The sequence below is a fragment of the Andrographis paniculata genome, unplaced genomic scaffold, assembly GCF_009805555.1.
Source record: "Andrographis paniculata isolate CXL003 unplaced genomic scaffold, ASM980555v1 Contig75END, whole genome shotgun sequence".
In the NCBI taxonomy this organism is placed as follows: domain Eukaryota; kingdom Viridiplantae; phylum Streptophyta; class Magnoliopsida; order Lamiales; family Acanthaceae; genus Andrographis; species Andrographis paniculata.
Window position 1 is genome coordinate 554,219 of NW_026137612.1, and position 12,517 is coordinate 566,735.

The 12,517-nt window shown below is 27.5% G+C and overlaps 1 protein-coding gene across 8 annotated transcripts; it reads left to right on the forward strand.

Moving 5' to 3' along the window:
- The first annotated feature begins 6,248 nt into the window (after window positions 1-6,248).
- LOC127266305 (calmodulin-binding receptor-like cytoplasmic kinase 3) lies at window positions 6,249-10,998 on the forward strand. Of its 8 annotated transcripts, none has more exons than XM_051296502.1 (10): window positions 6,249-6,266; window positions 6,584-6,707; window positions 6,793-6,827; window positions 6,907-7,255; window positions 7,607-7,855; window positions 8,863-9,146; window positions 9,267-9,432; window positions 9,518-9,607; window positions 9,801-10,096; window positions 10,485-10,998. In XM_051296502.1, the coding sequence occupies exons 4-10, from the start codon at window positions 7,009-7,011 to the stop codon at window positions 10,689-10,691; spliced, it is 1,539 nt and encodes a 512-aa protein (XP_051152459.1). In that variant the 5' UTR covers window positions 6,249-6,266; window positions 6,584-6,707; window positions 6,793-6,827; window positions 6,907-7,008; the 3' UTR covers window positions 10,692-10,998. The 8 variants fall into 8 exon arrangements, with proteins under 8 accessions (XP_051152459.1, XP_051152463.1, XP_051152458.1 ...); XM_051296506.1 differs by having other exon boundaries at window positions 6,250-6,266; window positions 6,796-6,827; XM_051296501.1 differs by lacking the exon at window positions 6,249-6,266 and adding an exon at window positions 6,268-6,285.
- Window positions 10,999-12,517: the final 1,519 nt, after the last annotated feature.

Consider the following 12,517-nt stretch of genomic DNA (forward strand, 5'->3'; position numbering starts at 1 on the left):
TTCATGTAATAGGTTCTCAAAATTTATCATTACCCGATTACAATTTCTCTAGTTCAATATGATATGGGGACTATTCTTGTTATTTTGATGTGGACGTTCAATCTTCACAAACGGACGAAAAATTTGAATATATATTTCTTCAATTTCTTTTGGAAGCTAGATACTATTTTTTATAAATTCAAAATTTATATTTTTCTGTCTCGATAATTAAATTGTGTTTTACTTGATTAACATGTTTGGTTATATAATTCTTGTCATAAGTTTCAAAATTTATCATTACTGGATTACAATTTCTCTAATTCAATTTGTTGTTGGGACTATTCTAGTCATTTTGATGTGGACATTCAATTTTCATAAATGACCAAAAAAAAAAAAAAAATTGAATATATATATATATATCTCTTAGTTTCGAATGAACTTCCAAGAGATTCAAATATATTTTCTTTGTATGATATATATGGTTGAAGAAATATATTTATTAGTTTTGAATGGAACAACCGCCGCTAACCTCTGTTTTGAGGCTCGGGTGGGGCTTCGAAAGCCTTCATTTTATTGCCATGAATTTCAATACTTGATGCTAATAATATAAGAGGTCAAAGTTACAATAATGGTTCTAATATGAAAGGTAAACAATAAGGAATTTAGAAAAGATTGCTTAATACTCCATCTGTCTCACATTTTTCGTCTACTATTTCTATTTTCGTCCGTCCCATCTTATTTGTCATTTCATTTTTTAAGAAATATAATTATACACTTTAATTATATTTTAAATTTTATAATTAATAATTTTTTTAATCTTAATTATACTATTTAGTTATTTTAATTTTAATCTATAAAATCTTAATTATGCTATTAGTTATTTTAATTTTAATCTATAATTAGTTTTATCATACAATAATTATTTTTATTAATATTTTTTAATTACTTACTAATTATATATTATCTAAATTCTCTGTATTTGCATAAAAATAGACAGAAAAGATGGGACGAATGGAATATAAATCATAGAGCATTATAGATGCAATATACCTTTCATAGTTTTAACCTTAAAATTCCTGATATGACATATTCTTATACAAAAGTGGTTTTATTTTTTGGGATTGTACAATATATATATATGTTACATCAAGTTCTACAAAAAGATGAAAATTTTTACCGGGTAATATTCCAAATTTAACTTTAAACTATTTGTCAAATACCCGTTGGAAAACTGTTATTGATATGAATAATGACTATATATTTTCAACAGGGAAATGTTAAGGTGCTGAATTTAGAAAATCAACACCATGTTGATTCTCCAAATCAGCACACGTAAAATATAGAAACAACAAACGTCTTTATTATATACAACATGTGTTGTTTGTACTAAAAATATGTGTTGTTAGTTCATAATTATAGCGTGTGTTGTATGAGAGTATGTCATGTGCTGAAATCAAGTATTGTATGTGTTGTGCGAGACTATATCATGTGTTATTAGGTTATGCGTTGTATTTATATTATATTAAAGTATATTATGTGTGGTTTATGGTAACACCGTGTGCTATTTTATAGCACATAATATGATATTCAACACAGTTTACATTCAGCACTGTAGCCGCCGCAATTTCCAATAAAACATACTTCGTCCATCCTAAACATTATGTTTTTTTTTTTAATTTATTTTTTATTATATAATTTTTTTTTTCTATACAATAATATAAATATTGGTATTTTTTTTCATTGAAGTTTAAGTTTAAAAATAAATAATTTTAATATAAATATATTTATATATATGTATATATTTTTTTTGAGGTGGAAAAAATAAATGGTGATGTAGAGATGTAGAGAAACTTTTTGTTCGAAAGGATTTTTGAAGGAACTATTTACACAAAAAATTTTCTAAAAAATAGTTAAATCAAACAGCTATATTTTATTTTTATATTATTTTAGAAAAATTAATTTTATATTTAAAATATCACATCAATACTTATTTATATCATATTTTATAACTATTTCAAATCAAATTTTTTACTATTTAAATTTCAACCTAAAATTCAAACCCGCAACAAACATACTCTCTGAGTATATTTGTTTATAAGGTTTTGATTTTGTGTTTTGATTTTGAAAGATATGTGTTTTTCTTTATAAAAAATTTTAAATTTTTCTATTTAAATTATAAATTTCTAAAATAATATACTAAATTTTTTAAATCACAAAATATCTATCAAATATTACTTAATTATATAAATCAGAATATTTCAAACCAACCCAAATACAGATACACTCTAAGGGTGTGTTTGTTTGAGGGATTTTGTGGAATTTCTACTAATTTTACAAAATTTTTTTTTTAAAAATATCAAATCAAATATTTATTTTTTATTTTTTTATATTATACTAAAAATTAATTTTACATTCAAAACATCACGTCAATTTTTATTTATATCGCATCATATAACTACTCAAATTCAATTTTTTTATTATTCGTATTGCAATTCAAAATCCAAACCCTCAGACAAACACACCCCTGGTATGTTTGTTACTAAGGTTTTAGGTTTTTAGTGATTATATTGAATACAATGATAATATATGGACAAAATGAAAGAGATTTGATGTAATGTCTATGTGCGTGTTATTTTTAATTTATAACAAAAAAAAAATTAAAATTTAATAGTAATATTTTTTATTATTTAATAGTGATTTGTTTGTAAGATTGTAGTTTTAATATTATTATTATATGTTCTTTTAAAATATCACATTAAGACTTCTTCTTTTCTGTTGAATTAATAAGTTTTATAAGTGACATAATATTTTAAATAATAATGTTGAATTTAATTAATAACAGTAAATTATAATATTACTTTATTATTATTATTTATATAATTAATAATATTAATAATTTTATAATAAATTTAATATATATAATTATAAAAATTAGAATATGTATTTAAATATTTAAAAAAATATATGCAGTATGTATATCATTATTTTATAGAAAATAAATTTTTTTATACTATAAATCAATAAAAAATATGTTTACTTATTTATAATTAATATAAAATAATTTTATAAAAGAATTGGAGTTTTAAATGTAGATAAACATATTTGCTTTTTAGGTAAGAGATAAAAATAAAAATATTTTGAATGGATCTAGGGTGTGATGCTATATAGAGTTAATTAAGTTGATTTATATTTGTTATATATGTTTTATTTTAGTAAATTTTATCCAAATAAAAATGTGTCCATTGTTACAAGAAATATAAAAATGAAAATTATATAAATTAAGATGGGACAAAGAAAATACTTATTTTTATTTATTATTTTATTTGAAATTTAATTTAAATTAAAAAAAGTTAAATCAATATATATTTATATTATATTAAATAATTAATTTAATTTAAAAAAAATAATCTTTTCTAAAACCAAATACAAAACCAAAAGCCGGCGCGGTGGAAAAGTGTAATAATAATAATAATAATAATAATAATAATAATAATATGCCACGTCAATTTTTGTTGCAGTCATGCACACATCTCGTGTAAAGTTTAATGATGAGATTAAAAATGATGATTTGTTTTGTCTGTATAAAATTAGTTTTTGATAATTATTTTTAAATGAGATTAAAAAAAAAATAATAATAATTTTGATTGAGACTAATATTAATTTTTTGCTCATTTGAAATTTTTTTGATTTGATTTAATATTTAAATAATATTCTCTCGTAACAATTGACCTATTTCATAATATTATAACGACGTCTAATTAGTTAATAATAGAATATTATGATATTATTTATTATTTTTTTTATGAAATTTGAATAAATTTAATATATATTAAAAAATAGAATATGTATTTACATATTTTAAAAATTATATCCCAATTAAAAAATATATGCAATATGAATATCGTACAAAATAAATTTTTCTATAATACAAGTAAATTAAAAAATATATTTTTATTTAATTATAATTAATTTAAACTAATTGTATAAAGAATATGAAGTTTTAAATATAAATAAAAATATTTACTTTTTTAGGAGAAATCGAAACAAATAGGTTTTGAGTTAGTGTATGATTTTATATGTTATGTATTAATTAACTTATTTATGTATGTAAAGTATGTTTTGATTTAATAATTTTATTCAAAAATAGAAACGTGTCACTTGTTATGAAAAAAAATACTCCCTCAATTTCACATAAAATATTCTTTTTTTTTTTTTTTCATTTTGATTAATCCCACATAATTTATTTTATTTTTTGACAATACGATTATAAATTGTAGCCACATTTTAATTTTTATAATTTATAAGTTTTTGAATTTTAATTAAATTATTTAGTTATCTTAATATTAATTTATAATTATTTTAACTAATATACTTTTTTTTAAAAAAAAAAAATCAATTTTAGTCTCAATATAAAAAATTCATCAATTTTGGTTCAAATATAATTAATTTTAATCAATTTCAGTCTCACCTCTAAAAAAAACTAACAGAAACGCTGAGGTAGACATAACGGATGAGCTGATATAGCATCCGATTAGGACCAACACAGCGGTGTTCGTGTACATAAAAAAAAAAAAAAAAATTCAGATAAATTCAAAACTACACGGCCGTGTTAAAATCCGACACGGCCGTGCAGAAAATTATTTATTTAGAACGATATGCAGTATTAATATTGCAAACATACATATTGACTATTAAAAGGCTGCTCGAGCTCATCATTGTCAATTTGTCTGTCTAGATTTTTTTTCCCCATAAATATTACTAAAATATTATATTTTACTTAAATTCTCTTATATACACAGTAATATTGATAAAAGATATGGGGCATACAAATTATTAATTAAAATTGAACAAAAAAAATAGAGTATTTTATTAAGAAAAAAAATACTATAATATGATGATAATGTAAAAGTTAATTATGTTAATTTATTTTTATTAAGAGGGTGTTTGACAAATAGCTTTTTAAAGAGCTTTTAGCTTATTGAACAGCTTTTCAAAAAACTAATTTAGGTGTTTGGTAAATTAGCTTTTTGGACCCAAAAAGCTAATTTCTGAAAAGCTAACTTACCAACGTTTTGAAATAGCTTTTTCTGTAAAAAAAAAATTTATTCCTTATATGCCCTTAAAAATTTATTATACATTTTACACAAATAAATATATTTTGATTATTTATTAATTATATTAGAATATTTTATTATATTATAGTTTTATTTTTATAGATTTAAAATAATTAATTTTTATATAAAAATTATTTTAATTGTAAAATATATAAATTTATTAAAATCAACATAAAATAAAAAATATAAATATTAATAATTTATTTTTTATTAAAATTACATTATATAAATTTTATACTAAAAATAAATTAAATTTATTGAAAATTATAAATATAATGAACTAATCGATAACTAACATAATAAATATATACACTAAAAATTTATTATTTATATTTTACATCATTTTCAATAAAAAAAAATTATTTATATATTTTAATAAAAATATATTATTTTTTAAATCTAACCGTAATAAAAATAAATACTTTTATAATACTTTTACAATTTTCAATAACTAATAACATAAAAATTTTAAACATTCCAAACTCAAAAAAATTATAATTGAATATATTAGAAACATAAATAAAATAGAAATGTTACGTATAAACAGCTAATATCAAACAATTATTTTACCAAACATTTTAATTTTAATACAAACAGCTGATCGAATCAGCTAATTGAATCAGCTAATTGTCAAAAACACGTCCTAAAATATATAATTAATATAATTATGTATAATAATATTTACATTATCATCGTGCTGATTTTAAAACATGATCACCCAATTCCCTCGCTACGTTAAAACCATGTGAAATTGAAAATCGCACAAACAAGCACAGCCTCAGAAAATTTAGGTCTAATAAAGCAAATCCTAAGAAAAGAAAAACCTCATTGAGTCAACAATTTCCCAATCCCGATTCAATTGGTACGTAAACCACCCTCACAATCAATGAGTACGAATTGAATTTTGAATAATTGTTTGTTTGCTGCTGTCACTTTTCACCACCAAATCGAAACAAATCATCTGCTACAAAATGAAATGAGGTGTTCACACATGGCGTGGGAGCCCACCGATCTTCCTCGACGCTTCCTGCACTGCTTCCCGAGCTTTATCTAAACGCCCTTATTTATTTAATTTTATTAGTACTATTTTTTTTTTAAAAAAAAGAAAAATTGATTTCCTGGACCCTATCGGAACAAATCATCAAAATCTACGTTCAAACTTCGCCTCTGTTGGTATGGCTTCTCATTCTCTGTAAGCAGCCTTTTATCTTTTTGGATTCATTGGTTGACCTCAATTAATGTTTTGACTTGTATTTACTGCGCCTATTTGTGTGTGTATGTATATATATATATATATATATAGAGAGAGAGAGAGAGAGAGGTTACTCAATTAAATGCTTGTTTGATTATTGGAGTTTCCGAAATTGTAGAAAAAAAAATAAGTTGTTGGGTTTCTTGGGTTCAGTGGCTTTTAGGATTTCGTGATTTGCAGCTGGGGTTTTTGTTCAGTTTTGATTTTTTTGATGTGATCTTGGTAGTATTGATTTTAGGGATTGGATTCTCTGGTGGAAGTCAGGGGTTTTGTTTCAGTGATTTGGCTGTGAAATTGATGCGTGGGTATTCGAAAACTGAACTATCCTGAGTTGAATCGAAGGTTTTGGTTCTGATTCTGAGGTCTGAAATCACTGCCTGTGTGATTATTGCTTGAATTTTGATACCCCTCGAAGCTTTGTAATGAAAATTACTTTTTGATTGTCAGAAGGTTCATTCAAGAGCAAGAAGAATGTAAGGAAGGTATTTGATTTTGATTTTGATTTTGAAGAGTGTATTCTGTTCTTCGATTCAAAAAAATTTCTATTGTGATGCATATCAGGTTGGAATTGTAGAGATATATATACTAATTCATGATTCTGAGGCCATGGTTGGATGTGGAGCTCCATAGTGATGGGAATTCTGGTGTGAATCATTGCTGAAAATGGGATTAGTTTTGTTGATTTTACTTGTTCATGTGCTTTTGCCGATCGTGCCTTGTTTTGGGTTGTCGAAACATGGAAAGGCTTGTGGAACATTCCATATAGCTAGGGTCGATGATCCTAGTCATGAGCTGTTTTACATTGATGGGAAATTGGTGGACAGATATTTATTCTGTAAGAGTTTGAGGTTTCATAGGAGAGATTGCTTTCTTCCGAAACATGTTAGAAGCCATTATTGCCGTTCGTTAGGTATCATCGATCTCTTCTTTCATCTTTAGCTTTCGAGGTTTATCATTATTATTCGTGGTTTGGAAAGTCTGCACCGTATTCATAAGGCTCATCGTGTTTGAGAAAATATTGCACAAAATTTTCTTTAAATTGCACGAGACGCTCTTTTGTTTTCAAAAATGTCACCTAAAAATGGGAATGAAATTTTGCGCAATGTATTTTAAAACACGAGAGAACCTGGTGCAGTTTGTAAATGACGAGGGAGAATGGTGAAACACTTTACAAATCATGAATGGATCGGAAGCAATTTTGCCTTAGGATTATAATTGTCGGGATTGGATTCATTAGCTTAATCGTTTCACTGTCTTGCAGACGCGCATTCTTTGTTTGCAGGAAGAAGATTGTTAAAACCTGTGGTTAGGGACGGAGACAGTAGGATTGGTTATGGTAAAAAGTCTCCAAGTGGAAATGATGAAAATGACGATCGGATTGTAAAATCCAGTATGCTAGTCATTGCGGCGCCGGGTTTCTTCCTTTTATGTTGTGCGTTGATTTGTCCGTGTTTTCAAGCAAGGAAAAGAGCTACCGAGCATAAAGTTCTCTCAAAAGAGCCTAATTCCAGTGAGTATGGTCAATTCCATTTAATTTAATGTTTGCCATTTAAATTTTAGATCACATACAACATTATATCTTATGCAATTGGCATCTATATTAAAGTATTTTGTAAATCTGTGTTATTTTAAAGTAAAATTGATTTCTTCCGATATGTGATATGTCAACTCATTATGGAACTTTTCCCAGTGTCCAAGCACAAACAAGTAGCGTTTCTTCCGGCACCTCAGCAGAAAATTAATCCTTCGAAAATCGCAATATTAGCTTATAGTAGGGTCATGATTGAGTGAAGAAGCAATTATTTTCTCTAAGTGTTCTTAAAGTGTAGCTTATTAGGACGACTTAGAGAAAATTAAAGTCTCGGTCCAAACTTTAAAATTAATGAAAAATAGTAGTAGATACATTTGCTGATCTGACGAGCGAGGTGTGTTAGAATATCGTTAATAATGGTAGTTGTTTTTTACCTTTAAAATTATATATATATCTTGCGTGTTTGATTTTTTAAGTTTATATGCACTACTAGCTGAGTTTCATTTCTATTGTATGATATTTAAATGCTTCATACATTCTAAATTCACTATTTGATTCGATTCAAGGGGAAAACATTGATCCCATCCTTCCTAAAATAGCTTTAGGTTTGAAATTTTCCAATTACTGTTTTTCATTTTTGCCCGAGAATATCCTCTGAACATTCTTTACATTTAAGCCCAATGTGGCATTTATATACATCGCTAAATAACATTTATCTGGAAACAAAGTAATAAAGCTAGTGAGAAATAGTCGATGATAATGTTTCAATCTTTCAATCGTTTGCTACCAATTGTGCATCTGTCTTGCCTACATATGAATATGAATGTTTGCTTACTTATGTCAAGATCATGTTTAATCTTATGCTGTTACGATTTTCGTATGCTTTATTTATCTCGCTTTTTGCATTCAACGCCAAAAAAATATCTTAATAAGTTTCATGCAGCCTGCCTTGTTTCTATTTGTATGACATCGAAACATTCTTGCAGTGGACTCAGTTACGCCTTTAGAAATGAATCCTCCATTCGAAAAGTATCCCGGAAGTCCGTTGAGGGCTCCTCCAAGTCCACTAAGAGTGCCACCAAGTCCTTCAAGATTTTCCATGTCGCCAAAACTAAATCGCCTTGGATCTGTCCATCTAAATATGAACCATGTTGCAAGGGCTACACACAATTTCTCTTCGTCTCTACTGATAGGCGAAGGAGGATTCGGGACTGTCTATAAGGCTGAGCTACCAAATGGTCAGGTCGTTGCAATCAAACGAGCAAGAAGGGTGCGTAATATGTTGCCTTTTTTTTTATCCCACAAGCATAATTTCTAACAATATTCATTGTAGTTTTTGTGTTTGAAAGATGGACATTGTTTTTTCTCGCTTTATTTGGATTAATTTCAGGAACATTTTGAGGCCCTACGCACTGAATTTAGAAGTGAAGTTGAACTTCTGGCAAAAATTGATCATCGCAACCTTGTCAAGCTTCTTGGTTATGTTGAAAAAGGAAACGAACGCCTTATTATCACAGATTACGTACCCAACGGTACCCTTAGAGAACACCTTGATGGTAAATGATCTTGATCTTCGAAAGCCTGCCCGGTTTTTAGCTCACATACAGAAAATTTGCTTAATTTGGCCGTTGATCTCTGCAGGCCTTAAGGGAAAAATATTGGATTTCAATCAGCGGCTCGAAATCTGCATCGACATCGCGCATGGCCTGACGTATCTCCATCTCTACGCTGGTAAGAAGTTCTACTTGATCGTTTTTTTAGCTATAATTTCTGGGAAAGCATTTTGATTAAGGTGCATAAATGAAACTATTTTGTTCGATGATCTTTAGGAAAAAGTCGAAATGCGGTTATTTGTGGTCGATCCCTTTGCTAATTTAGTTCATGCGAGCGCTCGTTATGGTTGTTTAATATGTCGAATTTGCAGAGAAGAAAATCATCCACCGAGATGTTAAATCCTCCAACATACTCTTGACGGAGAGTTTGAGGGCCAAAGTTGCGGATTTCGGGTTCGCAAGACTCGGGGACGAGTCTGATAAAACACACGTATCGACGAAAGTAAAGGGAACAGTCGGGTACCTCGACCCTGAGTACATGAGGACGTATCAACTCACGGATAAGAGTGACGTCTATTCGTTTGGGATATTGCTAATCGAAGTCCTGACGGGCCGGCGACCTGTGGACTTGAAAAGACATCCCGACGAGAGGGTGACGATTAAATGGGTAAGCTTCTATTTTCTGGCTTCGTTTAGTCGACGAGTTTGAACTCTAATGTGGTTTCGAAATTCAGCGTAAATTATTTTAAAAATTGCATAGTGTCCCTTATACTTTTAAAAACATTGTATGAATTTTTTTTTACATTTTTCGTGTGATGAAAAGATTTTTCATGTATATTTTTTGAATGGCGGGGGTTTCATGTAACGTTTTTTAAAGTATGAAGGGGCGTCGTGCAATTTTCAAAGTAAAAGGAGAATTTACCCTGAGTTTCGAAACGGTAGAGGAGTTATGAATAATTTTGTCAATTAAATTATTCCTAGTACCTAAATATTTAGATGAGACAATTATTCAGATCATCTAACATACAGAAATATGATCGAATTAAAATATGCAGGCTTTTCGGAAATACAACGAAGGGAAGTACCGGGAGATGGTGGATCCGATGATGACGGAAAGCGTGGACGACGAAATTCTAGTGAAAATGTTCGGTTTGGCGATGCAATGTGCTGCACCGACAAGAGCGGATCGGCCGGACATGAAGGCGGTGGGCGAGCAACTGTGGGGGATTCGAATGGACTACTTGAGGAGCGAGAGGCGATAGATAGGTAGATCGATTGCTGCGATGACAAATCGATGCTGGGCGACTATTCGACTCTGTTCTCGATGAATCGACGTCGATATTGTCGCCTTATGGCAACAGAAGACGATCGATTGATGGGTGTATGAAGCTGGTTTTGGTCTTTGATTCTTGCAGTTGCAGTAGAAATTATTTGGATATGAATGTATTGTATGTATCATCTTTGAAATGTTCGTTGGATTTAGGTTAGGAGTGGAATGTTGGTGTGTATATATTATATGAATCTTCGACACGGCCGTGTTTACTATTTTAAATTCTACATTGATTATTACTACTATTGCTTAGGGGGTGGGTGTAGTTTGGATATTTGCAAATAAACATAATTTGATATATTTGAATAAATAACTGAAATCGCAAATAGTATTCGAATAGAAAATTTCGGTTAATAAAAAATATCTGTAATATTTTAAAATAATTCGAATCGAATCAAAATTAAAAATATATATTCATTCGATTAATCGAATAAAGAAAATATAAAAAATTCGAAATCGAAAATTCAATTCGACTACCGATGCGACTGTTCAGTTTGTTTGTTTTTTTTTTTTTTTTTTTTTTTCACCTATTACAGTATTTGATTGTAACATGCTACGTGGAGGATTGTAATTGGGTAGAGATATACATCGTTGTCATCTGCATTGTCGGCAAGTCAATCTTTACACCTTTGAATCTTGGAGCCATTATCATTAAATTTATTGTTATTATTATAGTTGAAATTCGAAACTGCTTAATGGCATGGGCACTGTCTGACTCATTTGCCTCTGTTTTATCCTAAGACATCAGAAAACATAAATGGGTATGGCATACACATACAGACAAAAAAAAAAAAAAAAAAGAATATTTTTATATAAAATAATATTCTATAATTCAAAAGAATTTTATAAATAATTACATAATTGAATAAAAAATTCATTCGGACATGTATCCAAATTTACTAGTTAATTCAAGTATCAATTTCAAATTCTTTCAAAATGTATGATTGTATTCACCCAAATATTTGTTTGCCGACATAATTTCCAATTAATTTCATAAAAAAGGGTGTGCGTGTTTTTTTTTTCTATTTCAAACGAATTCTTTCTTTTACCGTATTTATCTGTATTTGCGGGATTTAATAAAAAATACAATATTTTATTTTTTACAAATATAATTATATCAAAATACTACTCTCTCCGTCCCACATATCGTGTTGCTACACCGTAGACACATTAGTAGATAATTAAGAACGTATCAGTGAAAATAATTATATGATAATATAAATAATTATAAATTAAAATTAAGATAACTAATTAGTTTAATTAAAATTTAAAAAAAAAAAAAATTTAAAAATTTAAAATGTATAAACATTTTAATCAAAAAAAAGTGACATGGTATATGGGACGGACTACACCGTAGACACATTAGTAGATAATTAAGAATGTATTAGTGAAAATAATTATCTGATAATATAAATAATTATAAATTAAAATTAAGATAACTAATTAGTTTAATTAAAATTTAAAAAAAATAAAATTTAAAAATTTAAAATGAGGTTAAAATGTATAATCATTTTCCAAAAAAAAAAGTGACATGGTATACGAGACGGACAAAAACGGCAACGTGGACATGGTATGTGGGACGGAGGGAGTATTTACATCAAAATTCAAATTATCTATTTTATTTTAAATCAAAATCAAGGAGACCTGCAATATATGGTCACATTCACCTAATATATAATATTTTTTTTTTGTTTGTCTCTAAAATTATATTTATTTTTTGCATCATTATATTTAACATTAAAAATATTTTTATACTTT

What these genes read in the sequence shown, in the direction of transcription:
- LOC127266305 (XM_051296502.1), top strand. Translation starts at nt 7,009, where the DNA reads ATGGGATTAGTTTTGTTGATTTTACTTGTTCATGTGCTTTTGCCGATC. An exon ending in CCATTATTGCCGTTCGTTAG is followed by an intron (nt 7,256 to 7,606) that starts GTATCATCGATC and finishes ACTGTCTTGCAG; the next exon opens with ACGCGCATTCTTTGTTTGCA. An exon ending in CAATCAAACGAGCAAGAAGG is followed by an intron (nt 9,147 to 9,266) that starts GTGCGTAATATG and finishes GATTAATTTCAG; the next exon opens with GAACATTTTGAGGCCCTACG.